At 54.1% G+C, this 14,383-nt stretch overlaps 6 protein-coding genes across 6 annotated transcripts; 4 read left to right on the top strand and 2 right to left on the bottom strand.

The window, feature by feature from the left end:
- Window positions 1-1,530: 1,530 nt before the first annotated feature.
- Z520_12120 (uncharacterized protein) lies at window positions 1,531-4,011 on the bottom strand (the record flags this gene model as incomplete). Its single annotated transcript, XM_016782607.1, has 3 exons — window positions 1,531-1,985; window positions 2,064-3,708; window positions 3,769-4,011. The coding sequence occupies 3 exons, from the start codon at window positions 4,009-4,011 to the stop codon at window positions 1,531-1,533; spliced, it is 2,343 nt and encodes a 780-aa protein (XP_016626250.1).
- Window positions 4,012-4,435: 424 nt separating this feature from the next.
- Window positions 4,436-5,560, bottom strand: Z520_12119 (uncharacterized protein; the record flags this gene model as incomplete). Its single annotated transcript, XM_016782606.1, has 1 exon — window positions 4,436-5,560. The coding sequence occupies one exon, from the start codon at window positions 5,558-5,560 to the stop codon at window positions 4,436-4,438; it is 1,125 nt and encodes a 374-aa protein (XP_016626249.1).
- A 1,122-nt stretch (window positions 5,561-6,682) lies between these two features.
- Window positions 6,683-8,203, top strand: Z520_12118 (uncharacterized protein; the record flags this gene model as incomplete). Its single annotated transcript, XM_016782605.1, has 1 exon — window positions 6,683-8,203. The coding sequence occupies one exon, from the start codon at window positions 6,683-6,685 to the stop codon at window positions 8,201-8,203; it is 1,521 nt and encodes a 506-aa protein (XP_016626248.1).
- Window positions 8,204-8,614: 411 nt separating this feature from the next.
- On the top strand, window positions 8,615-9,699 carry Z520_12117 (uncharacterized protein; the record flags this gene model as incomplete). The annotated part of the gene is made up of 2 exons (XM_016782604.1): window positions 8,615-8,937; window positions 9,048-9,699. The coding sequence occupies 2 exons, from the start codon at window positions 8,615-8,617 to the stop codon at window positions 9,697-9,699; spliced, it is 975 nt and encodes a 324-aa protein (XP_016626247.1).
- Window positions 9,700-10,140: 441 nt separating this feature from the next.
- Z520_12116 (uncharacterized protein) lies at window positions 10,141-11,469 on the top strand (the record flags this gene model as incomplete). Its single annotated transcript, XM_016782603.1, has 1 exon — window positions 10,141-11,469. One exon carries the CDS (start codon window positions 10,141-10,143, stop codon window positions 11,467-11,469), a length of 1,329 nt encoding a protein of 442 aa, XP_016626246.1.
- Window positions 11,470-12,038: 569 nt separating this feature from the next.
- Z520_12115 (uncharacterized protein) lies at window positions 12,039-14,358 on the top strand (the record flags this gene model as incomplete). The annotated part of the gene is made up of 3 exons (XM_016782602.1): window positions 12,039-12,732; window positions 12,838-14,009; window positions 14,155-14,358. The coding sequence occupies 3 exons, from the start codon at window positions 12,039-12,041 to the stop codon at window positions 14,356-14,358; spliced, it is 2,070 nt and encodes a 689-aa protein (XP_016626245.1).
- Between the last annotated feature and the right edge of the window lie 25 nt (window positions 14,359-14,383).

The following is a 14,383-nucleotide window of genomic DNA, read 5'->3' as shown; positions in this document are numbered from 1 at the left end:
ACTCCCGGTCCACCTTTTTTGCCTTCGCCTACCGCACTCCCCGTCGCTACCTTCATCCCTCACCCACGCCAACTTGCGGTGACTAACACAAACCGCACTATCAGCAGAAAGCCGACCTCAAATCCAGCAAGGGGCACGAACACACCTGAAAGCACTGCAACACTGTCCAATGGACAGAGCCTTTTCTGCCAGGCAAAATCGCCATCATGAACCCGACTGTCCCGGGACCCATGCTCGCCATGTACTTCCCCGAAGCATTCAACAAGTTTGTTCTTTATCTCAATCCCGTTCGCCGTCCACGTGACCCTGCTCCAATAACGCCTTACAGGCATCATACAGTAGGTTTTGAAGACTTTTGTCAAGTGTCGATGTGGATCTCCGAGGCAGGGCATACTTGAACCGACAGCTAGACACTCTTGGGTACATTATACCCGAGCTCGTCCACTTGTCGAGGAGTTAGGACTGAGGGGAGGACTGTAGACCAAGCCGATCACGAGAAGAATCATCCAGCCCCAGCAGAAGTAGCAAGGAGTCTTATCGGCGGCAGACCGGCTGGGCTCGGAGAGCCCGAATGCTCCAGAACAGACTCTTTCGGCGCGAGACAAGACTCGGGCAAGCAAAGGACGAAGCGACAGCAAACCACCGCAATGTTTATTGACTCAATTAGGCAAAACCGGAATACTGCCACGCATGACATTGGCCACCGCCAGCACAATGGACAACGCATGATACTGACAATGGGACATGAAGAGCGTCCCTCCTTCCTTCCCACAGAGCCCAGAAGATCAGGGGAAAGCAAACAATATGGACGTCAGGTGTATCGGCATCACCTTCAGTCCTTGGTACGAGGTATCTTATTGTCTCTTGGTACTCGAGCTAATTCATCAGGTTCGGACTCTTATCTTCTTTCGAATCTCGTGTCATTTTTTCCTCCAAGTCATTCAAAAGTACTTTTTAGCTGGCCTATCGAAGCAGAGGCTTCGAAACCGACGCCTTGTATACATAACTGGTAAGGTGGTTGTCCGAGCCCAACCATGGATCAGCCCAACAGAGGGGTCTGCAACTCAACTCCCAACTCCAACTTACCTGCCGTTTACTCCAGTAGAAGCATTTTCTGATGTATGGTAGGTACTCTTCGTTGTTCCGGATCCTCTCTTGGTGGTGAGAAGGATGTGCTCGCTCTGTGGCTGTGCCTCCCACCTCTCTCAGATGTCTTGACCTGTCTTCGCACGATCGTTCGCTCGCACTCACTCAGTTTGGCCGTGTTTCGTTCCAAAAAGGATGCGGGTCCCCCTGTCTCCATTCATCCTCTGCTCGATTTCCACGTCGCAAAGTGGAAGCCGATGCAGCCCAAAGAGGCAAAGAAAAACACGGTGCCCGCTCTCACTTCGCCTTGGTCCCTTCGTTTGGCGGTTGCTTGCTCGCTCGCTGGTTCTTTCCGGCTTAGGAGAGCGGCTCGCTCTCCCTGCCCAATCTTCCAGACCCTTCGATCGGAACTCGGAACATGTTGCGAGATGAGAAGGGGAGCGATCACTTTGCGAAATGCAAGTCGTACCCGAGCCACTTGCGGGCATTCACTTGCGCGGGAGTCAAGCCCGGCCAGCCGTACGTCAGGGGGAAGAAGAAGTAAAACCCGTACAGGACGGCGGCTAGAATGACGGCCGTGGCGATCCAGGTGCCCAGCATGCTCTGGCCCTTGAGTCGCTCGGCCGCGGTCTGGAAGTGTTTTCTCGACTTCTCCGGGATGACTTTGCCGGTGACTTTGTCTTTCTTCTGTTGCACGGCGTGGTGGGTCTCGTCGTCAACGACGGGGTCGACGTTGAATATGAATTCAACGAGGGCGCCGGTCACGAGACATGAGGCGAGGTGGGCGGGCAGATAGTGGTGCAGGAACAGTTGACGGCCCATGAGGTAGAAGGGGAAATAGTGGGCGGCCCAGCAGAGGAAGAAGAAGCCTGTCGAGTTATACAGGCGGGAGCGAGTACCTATGGCCACCCACAGCGTGATGATGGTTAGTTAAGTTTCTTTCCCATCGGGTAGACAGACACAAGAAAAGAACTTACGACGATCAAGTGCATCAATCCCTCTCCTCAGACTCAGTTGATCCGCACCCATAATGCCGGCAAAGACAGCCAACAGAGCACTCGCGATCCAGTACCCGATGGGATTTCCCAGGAAATAAATCTGCTGCTTGGTCGAGTCCTGCGTCCAGAAGCTGACCCCCCTCAACAAAAACGGCCACTGGTAAGGCAGCGTGGCGTACGGGTGCGAAGCCGTGAGCGCGTTGTTGTGGTAAAACATGGCGCGCTGCAGTTCAATGTACTTTCTGTAAAAGGGCAGGGATTTGGTCTTCTTCACCTCCTTCTCGCGCCGTGGCGAATCCTCGGGGAGGCTGGGGATGTCGTCCACGTACCAGATATTGGAGGACTGTTGTGCGTTTTTGTTCCCATTGATCTCGGCCTGTTTGAATGCCCAATCCGGTAGCGGAGTGGTGTGCGTCCACATGGCGACTTTTGTCGGGTAGTGGATCAGTTTGAATTGGCCGGACATGGTCTTGAAGGGGGACCCTTTTTTCCCCTGTTCCATTCGGATCTCGAACAGGGTGTCGTTGTGCCGGTCCCCAGAGGCGACCTCGAGCGGGACGGTAGTGAATTCTTGGTTGGTGGGAAAATAGGGGGATGCGACGTCGTGGGTCAGAAGCATGGTGTTGGTCACGACGTGTCGGAGCTTGACAATGTCGCCATTCAAAACTGGTTTTCCGCTCATGGATGGATCGGGGATGTGGCCGTTGGGCAGGATCTGCCATTCGTTGTTGGTGTCGTTGAAGGGGTAGCCCGTGACTTGTTGACCTTGACTCGAGATTCGGCCGTCGTCGTATCTCAGAGGGTACTTATCCGGGTGACTGTGCAGATAGACCTTGGTGTCTTTGTGGCGGAGAGTGATGTAGTCGTAGTATTGGATGTCGACGGACGCTTGATGCATCAAGTTGTCGCTGAGAGTTTCCTGGAATTCGGGCGTCATGAAGTCGTCGCCTGGACCGGACCTGGTCAGAATGGCGAAATGAACCTGGAACCAGAAGAGGTAAAAGAAGAAAGGTATGATGATCAAGCCGAGCGCGCGGGCCACGAAATGCTTCCCGAAAGTGAAAAGATCCAGGGCGCCTCCTTTTCGGTTGATGTCGAGCAGATCCCACAAGTCGATGAGCACTGCACATCCAATGGTGAAGAAGGTAAAAGCACCGACGTATTTGGTGGAGATGACACAACTCATGCAGAAGCCACACAATAGGAGCCACTTCCACCACTTCCTGCCAAAAGGCTCGTGCCGCTGCTTGTAGAAGCGAACGTAGCAATAGATACTGAGTGAGACGAAGAAGACCAGAGTTGCGTCCAGCAGAATCAACCGAGTTTGGCCCACGTGGGAGTTGTCAAAGAGAACCAGCCCAGCAGCTAAGACACACGCCGGGAGCGAGTACCCGGATTCCCACATGATCAGGTAGACGACCACCACGGTCAGGGCTCCGAGGAACGCAGGCAATGCTCTGAATGCAAGGTAGGGGACGTTGTTCGTGATGTAGGATTCGCCAATGTTGTCAAACAGGAAATGTCCATCATAGCCAACGAGCCAGCCCACAAAGGCAAAGAGGAGCTTTCCAAAGGGAGGGTGGACGTCGAAGAAATAAGTGCGCTGCAGGTAGTAGGATGCGAACTGCGCGTAGTCGCCCTGTTAGAGCTGGTGTTGTCCGAAGCCTTTGCCATGTCCACATACCTTTCCAAAGTGCACTTCGTCGAACACGACTTCATTTGGATGGCTGATGCCAAAGAACCGGGTTACGAATGCAAGGGTGGTGATTATCCCCAGCGCCAGCTTGTACTCCCATTCGTTGAACACACTCTTCTGCGCATTCTGGAGTGCGTCATTCAAAACCGCATCATCCTTGTCCCCGCTAACTACAGCTTTATTTTTCTCTTTTGGTCCCCTGTGTCGCAGGGTCGAATTGGGGGACGACATGTTCGAGGTCTCGATGGTAACGAAGGGATTCGAGCAGTGCTAAGGCTGAGGACGATGTCGAAAGGTGGGAATCAAAGAACTTAGAAAGTAAATTAGTTGCGAATGAAGGTGGTGAAAAGAAGGATCAGAAGAGGTTCAAAGCCCTCGGAATGAGGAAGAGCATGGCATGGACGTTGAAAGGAACGGGGGAGAGGGATGGGTCTCACTTTAACGTGTCCTGAACTTTTTTGACGCGACATTACGAGTTCCCGCCAAAAGGAGACGTGGCCCGTGCGCCAGAGCCTCGTCGAAAGGGGCCATTCATACTGTCCCTCATACCCCCCTTATACACCCCCTTACAGCACCACTCAAGACCGCTTTCTGCGAATATTTTGCTGCCATTCCAAAGCTGCCAAAACTATTTACAACACAGAAGTACTAACTTTCACTCATCCAGATCCAGCAGACTCAGAGTTTCCAATTCCCTTTGCACCATCCGCTCAAATTCATCCCGGGTGATACCCGCACTACGGGCCAACCGGTACATGCTTTTCATGCTGGTGCTGATATGCTGCCTAATTCCAATTTCTGATGCTCCGTACCGCTCTGCATGCTCTTCCAGCCGGGCCACCGCGTCGGATCCCCTCGAAGACGGTGACGAGGGTACTGGGTGGTTGACCTCCACTTCGATGTCTTCTGGATCATTTGCAAGGTCGGCCAATCCTCCTTGATATGGAGGCGGATCTGATTCTGTCTGTGGCTGCTGGTGTGCTGGCAGCATCTGCTGCAGCGCATGCCCATTCAAATGGGGTTCTTGGATGCTTGCCATCTCCTCATCCGGGTCGTGATTGTCCATGGCAGGCTGGACACTTCCGTATCGAGCGTAGTAGTCGTCTTCAGAAGGACCTCCTCGCGGAGGTTGAACCGATTCTTTCCGAGCCGGTGTCCTGCTGGGCGTGTTGTCATACATGGCCCAGTAGTCGTCCTCGTTGGGTGGTGGGACCGAGAGGTTTCTCTGACTTCTCAGGTTTACAGCGTCGTCGGCTTCCTTCAAAGCTTCGTTCACCAACCGCTCCCTGGAGCTCTCGTTTGCTTCTACAACAGAGGACGACCATGAGGGGTCATTTTGGAGGTCTTGATCCAACGGTAGCAACTCTGCAAGCTTCCACGCATTTCCCTCCTCACTACCGGTGCACCACAGGTATAACGCGGTAAACGGCCAGTCCACCAGAGGAATCTGTGCCCGTAATGTTTCTTCGTCGAATCTCTTGTATTTAATCTGATGCGTGTCGCCAACTTCGATCTCACCAGAAGAGGGGTGAGGCTCGAAGGTGGCGCCTTCAATCTTATCCTTCAGCACTTCGCCTTTTTTTGCATCCCAGCACAATAACGCAGCCCAGTTGTCGCGTGACGAAGTCGAGGTGTGTAGTTGTAACCGCTGCCGTAATATGGGAGACAGCAAAGGTAGCAGAGCGGGCGGTGGTCTAGGAGATGCGAAGGAGGTAGGTAGACATGCGAGCAAGGGAGGGAGTAAAGAGATGGGATCAGGAGGAGGTATCAGCTCAACCATGCTTATGCCTATTCCTGGAGGTTTCAACTCGAGAGGACAGTCATCTGCGGGAGGAAGATCGGATCAGGGAGGAGAGTTGGGACACCTGCAGCGAGGATGGGATCTATGTGGCCGGGGGAGCAGTCAGCGTTAAATATGGTCAATCTGTGTGAGTGCGAAAAGTAATGGGGACAAGGGAATGTAGATGTTGAGCTTTGGGAACAGCAAGGCAGGATGCAAACTCGGGGAACATCGAATCGCAGCGGAAATTCATCCATGTACGAGCGATAGGCGGTAGTCGGTAGGCGGCAGGGCCTCAATAGTGTTGGTTTGGTCTGGATCTGGAGATCGAGGCTGGACACAAGGACACAAGGACACAAGAGACACCCGAAAGGTTGCATTTTCCATTCGCCCGGCCGGCTTCGCAGTGTCACGGGGACGATTCGGAGGAGATGTTGATTGGCCACGAGGCATCAGGCTGAAACCCACGTGCCTTGGTAGCGTGTGAGGCTGAATGGCTGCCCGGCAAGTGCCCGTTGGCTACCGTGGCTACCGTGGCTACTGACATGTGCCACCCACACTCTACGTACAATCTGGCTTTCGTTGCTCAATTCGCTCACTCTTGTATCCCCTGCTACCAGAGCGACAATGGAAGCTTCATGACACTGGATGTCTTGTTGTCAAAAACTCAAGATCATCCCAGGAGCACCCAAATACCCCACCGATTGCTGGTCCAGAGACAGCGTACATAGCTTGGAGCTAATAATACTAGGTACCGCTCTTTCACATGCTCAGACCTGTTATTCTGCCTCGCAGCAGAGCCTCAGGTATCTGTCAAACACAGTGCCGTCCACCAAGGGAAGTTATGCACGTGCTCACCGCAATAACCACATCCACCCAGACACCCTGCCACCCTGCCACCAGGAGATGGCCTCGACATGGCGACCACCGTGCTACTCATGCACTGATTACCGCTATCGCACCCGCTCTGTTTATCGCCCTCGCTTCCCCGCACCGTCTCTGTGACAGGAAAATATACGGCGATCATTTTGCCGCACATTTGTCACCCTGTACCACAACCTCAATATCACCCTCTTCTTGACAAGTCATTTCTTGGTTGGACATTCGCTCAGGCCAGCCCTCATGGCCCTCGTCTCTGGGAAGAAACAAGTCGTGGAAAACCAGTTGGAACTCCCGCGCCCTATTCACGTCATTGGCACCTCCGATGCAGGTTCTTCAGAAAGAGATTCGAACGAAAACCGAGACACAGAAGTCAACCATGAGGCGCTGCAAAATGACCCAACTCGCGCCCAGGCAGAAGCTCGCCTCCGTCGCAAAGTTGATCTGCGGCTCTGCACTATTGCTGGCATTCTCTGCAGTCTGAATCTACTCGACAGTGGCATCATCTCCTCGGCGGCTGTCACAAGCATGCTCTCCGATCTAGACCTCGTCGGAGATCGATACTCTGTCTCAATCTTCATCTTTACCGTCGCCTCTGTCGGTTGTCAACTTCCGGCGACCATCTTGTTGCGCTTCGTTGGGCCTCGGTTGTTCTTTTCCTCCATCACCTGTGCTTTCGGTATAATCACCATGTGCACAGCCGCTATCACCAACTGGCAACAGATGATAGCCCTGAGAGTCCTGCTCGGTATTTCTATGGCGGGCATCTATCCAGGGCTAACGTACCTGATTTCCACTTGGTATACTCGCCATGAGCAGCAGCTCCGATTTGCTCTGCTGCAATCTGGAGAGATCATCATCCTTGCCACCGGCTCTATTGTCAACTTTGGTCTGAATCACCTCGATCATCACGATGGCCTTCGAGGGTGGCAGTGGATGTATCTTGTCCAAGGCTCGGTCACTGTCTTTCTCGGCTTGATCACCTATTTCTGGATGATCGACTTCCCGGACCGCTGCGAGAACTCGTTCCACTTCCTTACCGAGGATGAGAAGAGCCTGGCAATCTCTCGGATCAATGAGGATCGCCGTGATGCAGGGAAACCCGAACCATTCAGCTTGGCTACGATTCTGATCCATTTTCTCGACTTGAAGCTGTACGCTTTCTGCGTGTTGTTCTTCTTACTCAACTTGGTATCCACAGCTCTCTCGTACTTCTTGCCCATCATACTGCAAAGTGGAATGGGTTTCGACTCCAACAAGGCGATTCTGCTGTCATCCCCTCCATACTATTATGCCGTAATTCCGGTCCTGCTTTCGTCATACATTGGCGACAAGTACAGAGTCCGAGCGCCGGTCATCATTTTCAATGCAATTTGCCTGATCGTGGGGTTTTGCATGTTAGGATTCAGCAGTCAGGTCACTGTGAGATATATTGGCACATTTCTGGCTACAGGCGCTTACATTTCCAACTGGGCCGCATTGAATGCCTATCAAGCCAACAACATTGTGGGCCAATGGAAGCGTGCCACAGTGGCAGCAGCCGTTTCTGGTTGCAATGGTTTGGGTGGCATAGCCGGCAGTTACATTGTCCGCCAACCAGAGGCCCCGCGGTATCTGACAGCAATATGGGTGAGCATTGGGAGTCATATTTTGATGATCGTCCTGGTTTCGGCGTGTACATTGTGGTTCTGGATGGCCAATCGTAAATCGAAGACGAAGGGAAATTTGATTGAGGGTGTTGCGAACTTTCGCTATACTTATTGAGGTGAGTTCTCAAGACGCCACCCGAGGTCAATTATCAGACAGTCTGCAAATTGGAAATCCTCCTCGATCTACCCAGTGAAGTTATCAGGCATTGTTTATCGGCTCGGTGAACATCCAAGATGGTATGGGAGGCGAACGGCGCCATAGGATAGAGGTGATAGTTAATACCTACCTAGGTAGGTACCTAGTCCTTGTCAAACACGAGGAACGAGACACATATTCGTCTAACCGTGTTAGCGTTAGTCCACTTCCCCACGCTAAACGCAATTTGTCAGACATCAACACGAGGCTCGGTTCGAAGGGACATGCGCGCTTCACGACCGGTCCCTCACAATCTGTCGTCTCAAGGTGTCTGATCGCGCGAGCATTGCCTCAAGCGTGAAGCAATTCTTGTTCAGACGAAGAGAAATAATGGTCGCGTCAAAGCCTTCTGCATCTCCACCCACCTCGTCAAACACCAGAGCCGGAATGGCGACCCTCGAACCGCGCATAAAGCAAGTGTCACAACACACGATCCGCAAGAAATGGAGACCACTGCCGGCTTCATCACAGGAGAAAGTCCGACAAATCTTCCTGAATCTCAGAACGAAACGATCTGGTGCTGGGGGAAACGGCAGGATCCCACCGGTTGGCAGGTTGCGTAGTACCAATGCGAAGGGACAAAGAAAGAACGCGACTGCGGCCAGCATTCGAGAGGAAGAGTATGAGAAAGCTGTGGAGGAGGTAGCTGACAAGTATGTTTTGATTGTGCATCTGTTCGTCGAACCAAACTACGTTGACGATTTCTCTGCTACCATCGAATGCGTAACCCTTCACACACGCTGATATCTATCCACCCTTACAGACTCCTCGCCCGCCTACCTCGAATGCCATTCCCGCAAACAAACACCTCCACAGCCGACGACTCTCCGTTTGACCTTTCCGCCACTCTGGCTCGCATTGCGACTTTGCAGTCCCAGCTCACGACAAACCTGCAATCGACGCACCTCCTCCGCCGCCAAATCAACCGGGAGAAAGTCGCGCTGAAGAGGGACCGTGCACAGTTGAAAACGTTGGAGGAAGGATTCAAAGGAAGCGAGGCGCTGAGGAGGAAGAAGGAGAGGGGCCTACATCCGATGGCGAGGGACTTGCTGCACAAGGAAGAAGAAACAGAAGACGACGAAGAGAATGAAGACGGCGGCGTCGAGGCTGGGCGCAGGAGAGAGGAGATTGAGCGCATCAACAACGTTGCCGGAATCATACGCCCTGGTAACAAGAGATTTTCCGGCGCCTTAGAGTCTAAGACTTCCTCAATGTCGCCGCCCACTTTGACTCTCGACTCGGAAAACGACCCAGAACTGAATTCGCTGCTCAATCAACTGCGGAACCACCTCCTCAGAATGCAGAAGAATACGGCGCCCATGCAGCCCGTATTAGCAGCCATGGACGAGGCGAAGGCAACATTGGATAAGTTTGTCGCAAGACATGGGATTCCGAACAGCCTCGGAAACACATGATGATATACATCGAAGCAAAAATGTGTGATAAACTACATTACGTCGCTCACATTGTATCAATCCGGACTTGCACGAGTTTCCCTGCCGTCTACAGTCCCACTCACATATGCGGAACCCATGAATATAGATGTATGTACACGCTGTACATAATAGCCCCTCCCCCCTTATCCCGCCCCGGGGCCTTTCTCAACAGGTCAAAAAGAAACATCTTGAAGAATAAAACCATGAGCATCCCCGGAAAAGTTGACTATGAAATTAGCACCGGTACCAAGTTACTACCTATTAGTGCTCGGGTAGCCAGGCACGCCAGGCACTACTTAGGTACCTAGGCTCGCTAGGTAGCTGTCCCACTCAAAGCTCCAAAAGCTAGCACCCACCCACTTCCCCATTATCTTCTCGATAAGCCCTCCTTAGGTAGTCTGCTCCCCTACACAATAAACAATGGAGACCACGGAAATCCGAAGAGGCGACTTTGTCTACAAAGACACTCTTTTTGTCGACCTGGGCCCCAACAAACGCCATCCCCGCGCCTCAACAACAGATCTTAAGGAGTTGTTACTGCCTAAGCGAGGCACCACCCCCAAGGACCAGGTCGCGCACTGGTACGAGGCGCAACTCCTTCACTATGGCCTCCCACGCTCCAAGGACAAAAACACGGCCAAGGTACGACTGACCAATGCGCTTTCGGCCAAGGCTCTGTCGGTGCCCAAGGAGATTACGCAGATGGAGACGGAGATGAAGAAGGAGTTTGCCAGTGCTTTGAGGAAAGCGAAGAATGTGGTAGGGAAGCCGGAGCAGACCAAGGCCAAGGCTGTAGAGAAGAAAGCTACGACGGTTGCGAAAGGGACGAAAACTACCATTGAGCTGGAAGTCGACGGCGTCAAGGTCAAAATTGACCGTGACATGCTTGACGCGGCAAAGAAAAAGTCGACCAAATCCAAAGAGACCTCTGCCTCTGGTGGTGCGTCGTCCAAAACCAAAGGCGACAAAGCATCTTCTTCCACTCCCAAGCCTGCCACTGCGCCCAAATCTAAAGCGGTCTCTGCTGGTGCCTCGTCCAAAAGCCCCAAAGGTGCCAAAACATCTTCTTCCACCCCCAAGCCAGCAGCAGCAGCACCCAAATCACCTTCCAAATCAAAGGCCTCACCCTCCGCACCACGACCTCTATTCACCGCCCGACGAAGCCAGCCATTCCCTCGCAACACCAGTGCCCGGCCTGTTTCAGACCCCCCAAAACACGTCTATGACCACACGCCCGTCTCCTTCCACCATGATGTTGAAATGGACGACGCGCCTCCAGCGTATGAGTCACTGGGATTCGATGAAGCTGACGATGACGAAACTTCAGAACGCTCCAGCGGGCCCGTCCAAATATCCGGGACCTACTTCATCCCAAATAAACCATTCTTCCCTTTCGATCTCTCACTCCAAATCGACCACCGACAACAGAAACTCTGGGGACGGTTCAATGTCGGCTCCAAAGTCGGGGTGCTCCGTGCGGACGACATCACCGACATCACTACAGGAGCCGCGGTGTCGTTCGGATGGCGATCCGAGGATGAAGATGACGGCAATATGAGGTTCGGGCGGGGTTGCGATGGATACGTGGAATTTGATGGGGAGGGATGGGTGCAGGGCCGCTTCCGGGGGCTGATGCACGGAGACGATGTTGACTTCGCAGGGCATTTGGTGAATGAAGACGGATTGGATGTGGCGGATATGAAGCATATCTGGGATGAGTTTCCCAGGAAGGCATATGGCAGACACTGAAGTCTTGTAGTTGATGGAGTTGGGGGGTTTGTGTATGCCATTTGGACGGTGGCTAGTGTCTGAGTAACGCGGAAGGCTGCCTGTACGTTAGGTACCTAGGTAGGCACTGCAGGGAAACTTCTTGGGACAAGGGCATTGTTGGAGACCCTTGGGCGGCGGTTTTGTCACAATATTGACCATAATAATCGTGGGCTTTTCTGGTTGATCCTCTGTGTCGGCAACTTCACATTCATCATTCTTCCATCTGTTTTGGTATCTTTCACGAGGACATACTCTCTTCGTGCTACTTGGCCAAGTACCGACACCTCGTATAGCGGCTGGCACACACTAGCCATTGGCAAAGATGGGATGTTTTCGCGGTGTCGAATCGGCAACCCCTGATGGACAGGGGTTTCATGCACGTCGTCGTCTTGGTAAAAGTCAAAGGTTCTAGACCGAATTCTAGGCCAGGTCGCCCACCTCATCCTCGTCAGCCTCGTTGGGCGCCACAGAAAGAGTTGCCCAAAAGCAAGCCATCGGAGACTCCAAAAGGTGTCCATGAGACAAAGAAAGGCCAGCCTGATCCCTCAATGGCTTCAAGACGATCTTCGACCTTCTCGACACGGTCCGTCAAACAGAGGAAATACTCGACCGATCGACACCAGAGGGGAGCTGAGCTCTCGATCCGCATTGAAGAAGGGCGACCCTTGCGGCCGCCACTGGTCAAGGAGGAAGAGATCTCGACGTCGTTTGTGCAGGATTTCTTTTCCAAGCCACCGGATCCCAAGAATGTCGCGGCTTCGTTGAGCCATGCCGACACCTTCCCGTGCCCCCTGGACATCCACCCGGGCCAGCGCGTCAGGGGCTTCTCAGACGCCTTCGACGACGTCGAGCAGAAACAACTCGGACTCGGACTCGTCGACGAGGAGTTGTCGTGGCCGCTGGGATTCAAGAACCCGTTCCCAGAGCCCAACCCGCAACAGCAACTTGAGATCGAGCAACGCGCCGCCGTCTTTCGGCGTGTCAACACCGACATCAACGCCGAAGAGGCCCAGATCCGCATCACGCGCTCAGCGTCCGACGCCGTAGGGCGCGCCGGCGCCAATCGCCCCATCGACCGCGTCAGGAGGTGGTTGGGCATCAAGTCTGCCATCAAGCCGGGAGCCATCAGCGGTCTCAAGTACGCCGCGGGCCTGGCCACGACTCATGCGACGGCCATCCTCTCGCAGAAACCGGCGCCGCTGTTCAAGCGGAGAGCCCTGTATGTTTTGGAATACGACATCGGTGAGTGAAAAAATACTGTTGAGACGGGTACCTCGATGTTATTTCGATCTCCATGACTTTGCCTCGTTCTCTCTTGTCCCATTTTCCTAACGCTACTATCAAAAGACAATCACGGCGTCCTGCTCTGCGCACCCCCGAAGCTATGCGAAAACGTGTCCAGTCTACGAAAGCACTTGGAGGAGGACGAGCAAGCGGACTCCCTTCTCCGGCTGATCTACGTCTGCAACAACGAAGAAGCAGTCAACTACCTGAGCAGTGCGTATGGCATCAGCGGCTCCAGCACCGAGACGGGCGAGCGCAGCTTTCGTGACTGGATGCAGGACGACCGCGACACGCGGCGGGCGTCACACAAGGCCATCCGATGGCGGCCGGCGTTCGACATCGCCAGAGGCGTCATCTGCATGGCGTTCGGGCTGGATTTCGGATCCCTGGTGGTGGCGCCTCGCCCTGGGACTCCCTCTTCTTCTTCCTCTTCTCACAAACAACAGCAGCAGCACGCTCAGCAGCTGTTGCAACCCACCCGAGCCTCGCTCTACCGCCAGCGCGTTTCAGTCTACATGCAACGAGCGTCGTCGCAGGCCCTGCCTGGTCCGCGCGTGACGCGCTTCAACTCGGGCTCCCGGCACCTGCACGACATGGCCAAGCGCGACACGATCATCATTTGCGAATACTCGTCCGGCGAGGCCGGTGAGATTGTCAGTGCCAACGTCCTGCTCGGTCTGAACCCAGGCGCTTTCCCGCCCCCGCCTACCCCTACGTCCACTGCTTCTCCTGACGACGAGGAGGAGAACGACGACGACAACACCACCACGGCACTGGACCCAAGACAGCGTGCGTCGACACCCACTTTGCAGGCCGTGCTCTCGCACATCTTCGATGGATTGTACCAGCTCTGGCGCGACCAGATCGCGCTGATCCACGAGCCCCACGCCTCGCTCGAGGACCACATCTACGCGCACCCGTCCGATTCATCCAGGGCCCGCGACGTCTGGGGCATGTCGCAGCGGCTGCACAACATGCTGAAGCTGGTGAACCGGCACTCCAAGGTCATCGAGGCCGTGCAGGACGACTTTGCCGTCTTCGCCGAGATGGAGAAGTTTCAGGACGGCGGCGGTGGGGGAACCGAGAAGAAGAGAGACGGGTCCGGCGGCGGTCGTCGCGGTCGTACCAGCAACTCCGGAAGTACCTGGTTGACGCCGCTGCTGGACGACTTTGAGGTCCTGGCCGACAATATCGGGACGGATTACCTCGAGCCTCTGGACTATATGATTGACTTGGTATGGGGAACCTTTCTTTTTTCCCCCTTTCTTCTCCTGCCATCTCGCCCCGAACACAGGCTGTCCCTTACTATCCCTTAAACCCCCCCACCACCCACAAGGCGGACTTCTATTGACTCCATATTTCTTTTTGTGTGTGTTGCAGATGTACAAATCCGTCACGATCCGCGACTCGAAGCAATCCCTCGAGCTCAACGCCAGCCTGTGGCGACTCAGCTGGATCACTTTCATTTTCCTCCCCTTGACATTCCTGGTCGGCGCGTTCGGCATGAACGTCGATGCACTGAGGCAGTATCCCAGCCTCAAGTGGTACTTCGTCGCCGCTGTGCCTTTGGTATGTAACCCATAAAACGTCCTCTTCCCCTCCCCCCCCC

This window comes from Fonsecaea multimorphosa (assembly GCF_000836435.1).
Source record: "Fonsecaea multimorphosa CBS 102226 unplaced genomic scaffold supercont1.48, whole genome shotgun sequence".
Taxonomy (NCBI): Eukaryota; Fungi; Ascomycota; class Eurotiomycetes; order Chaetothyriales; family Herpotrichiellaceae; genus Fonsecaea; species Fonsecaea multimorphosa.
This window is presented reverse-complemented; position numbering and strand designations above follow the sequence as displayed.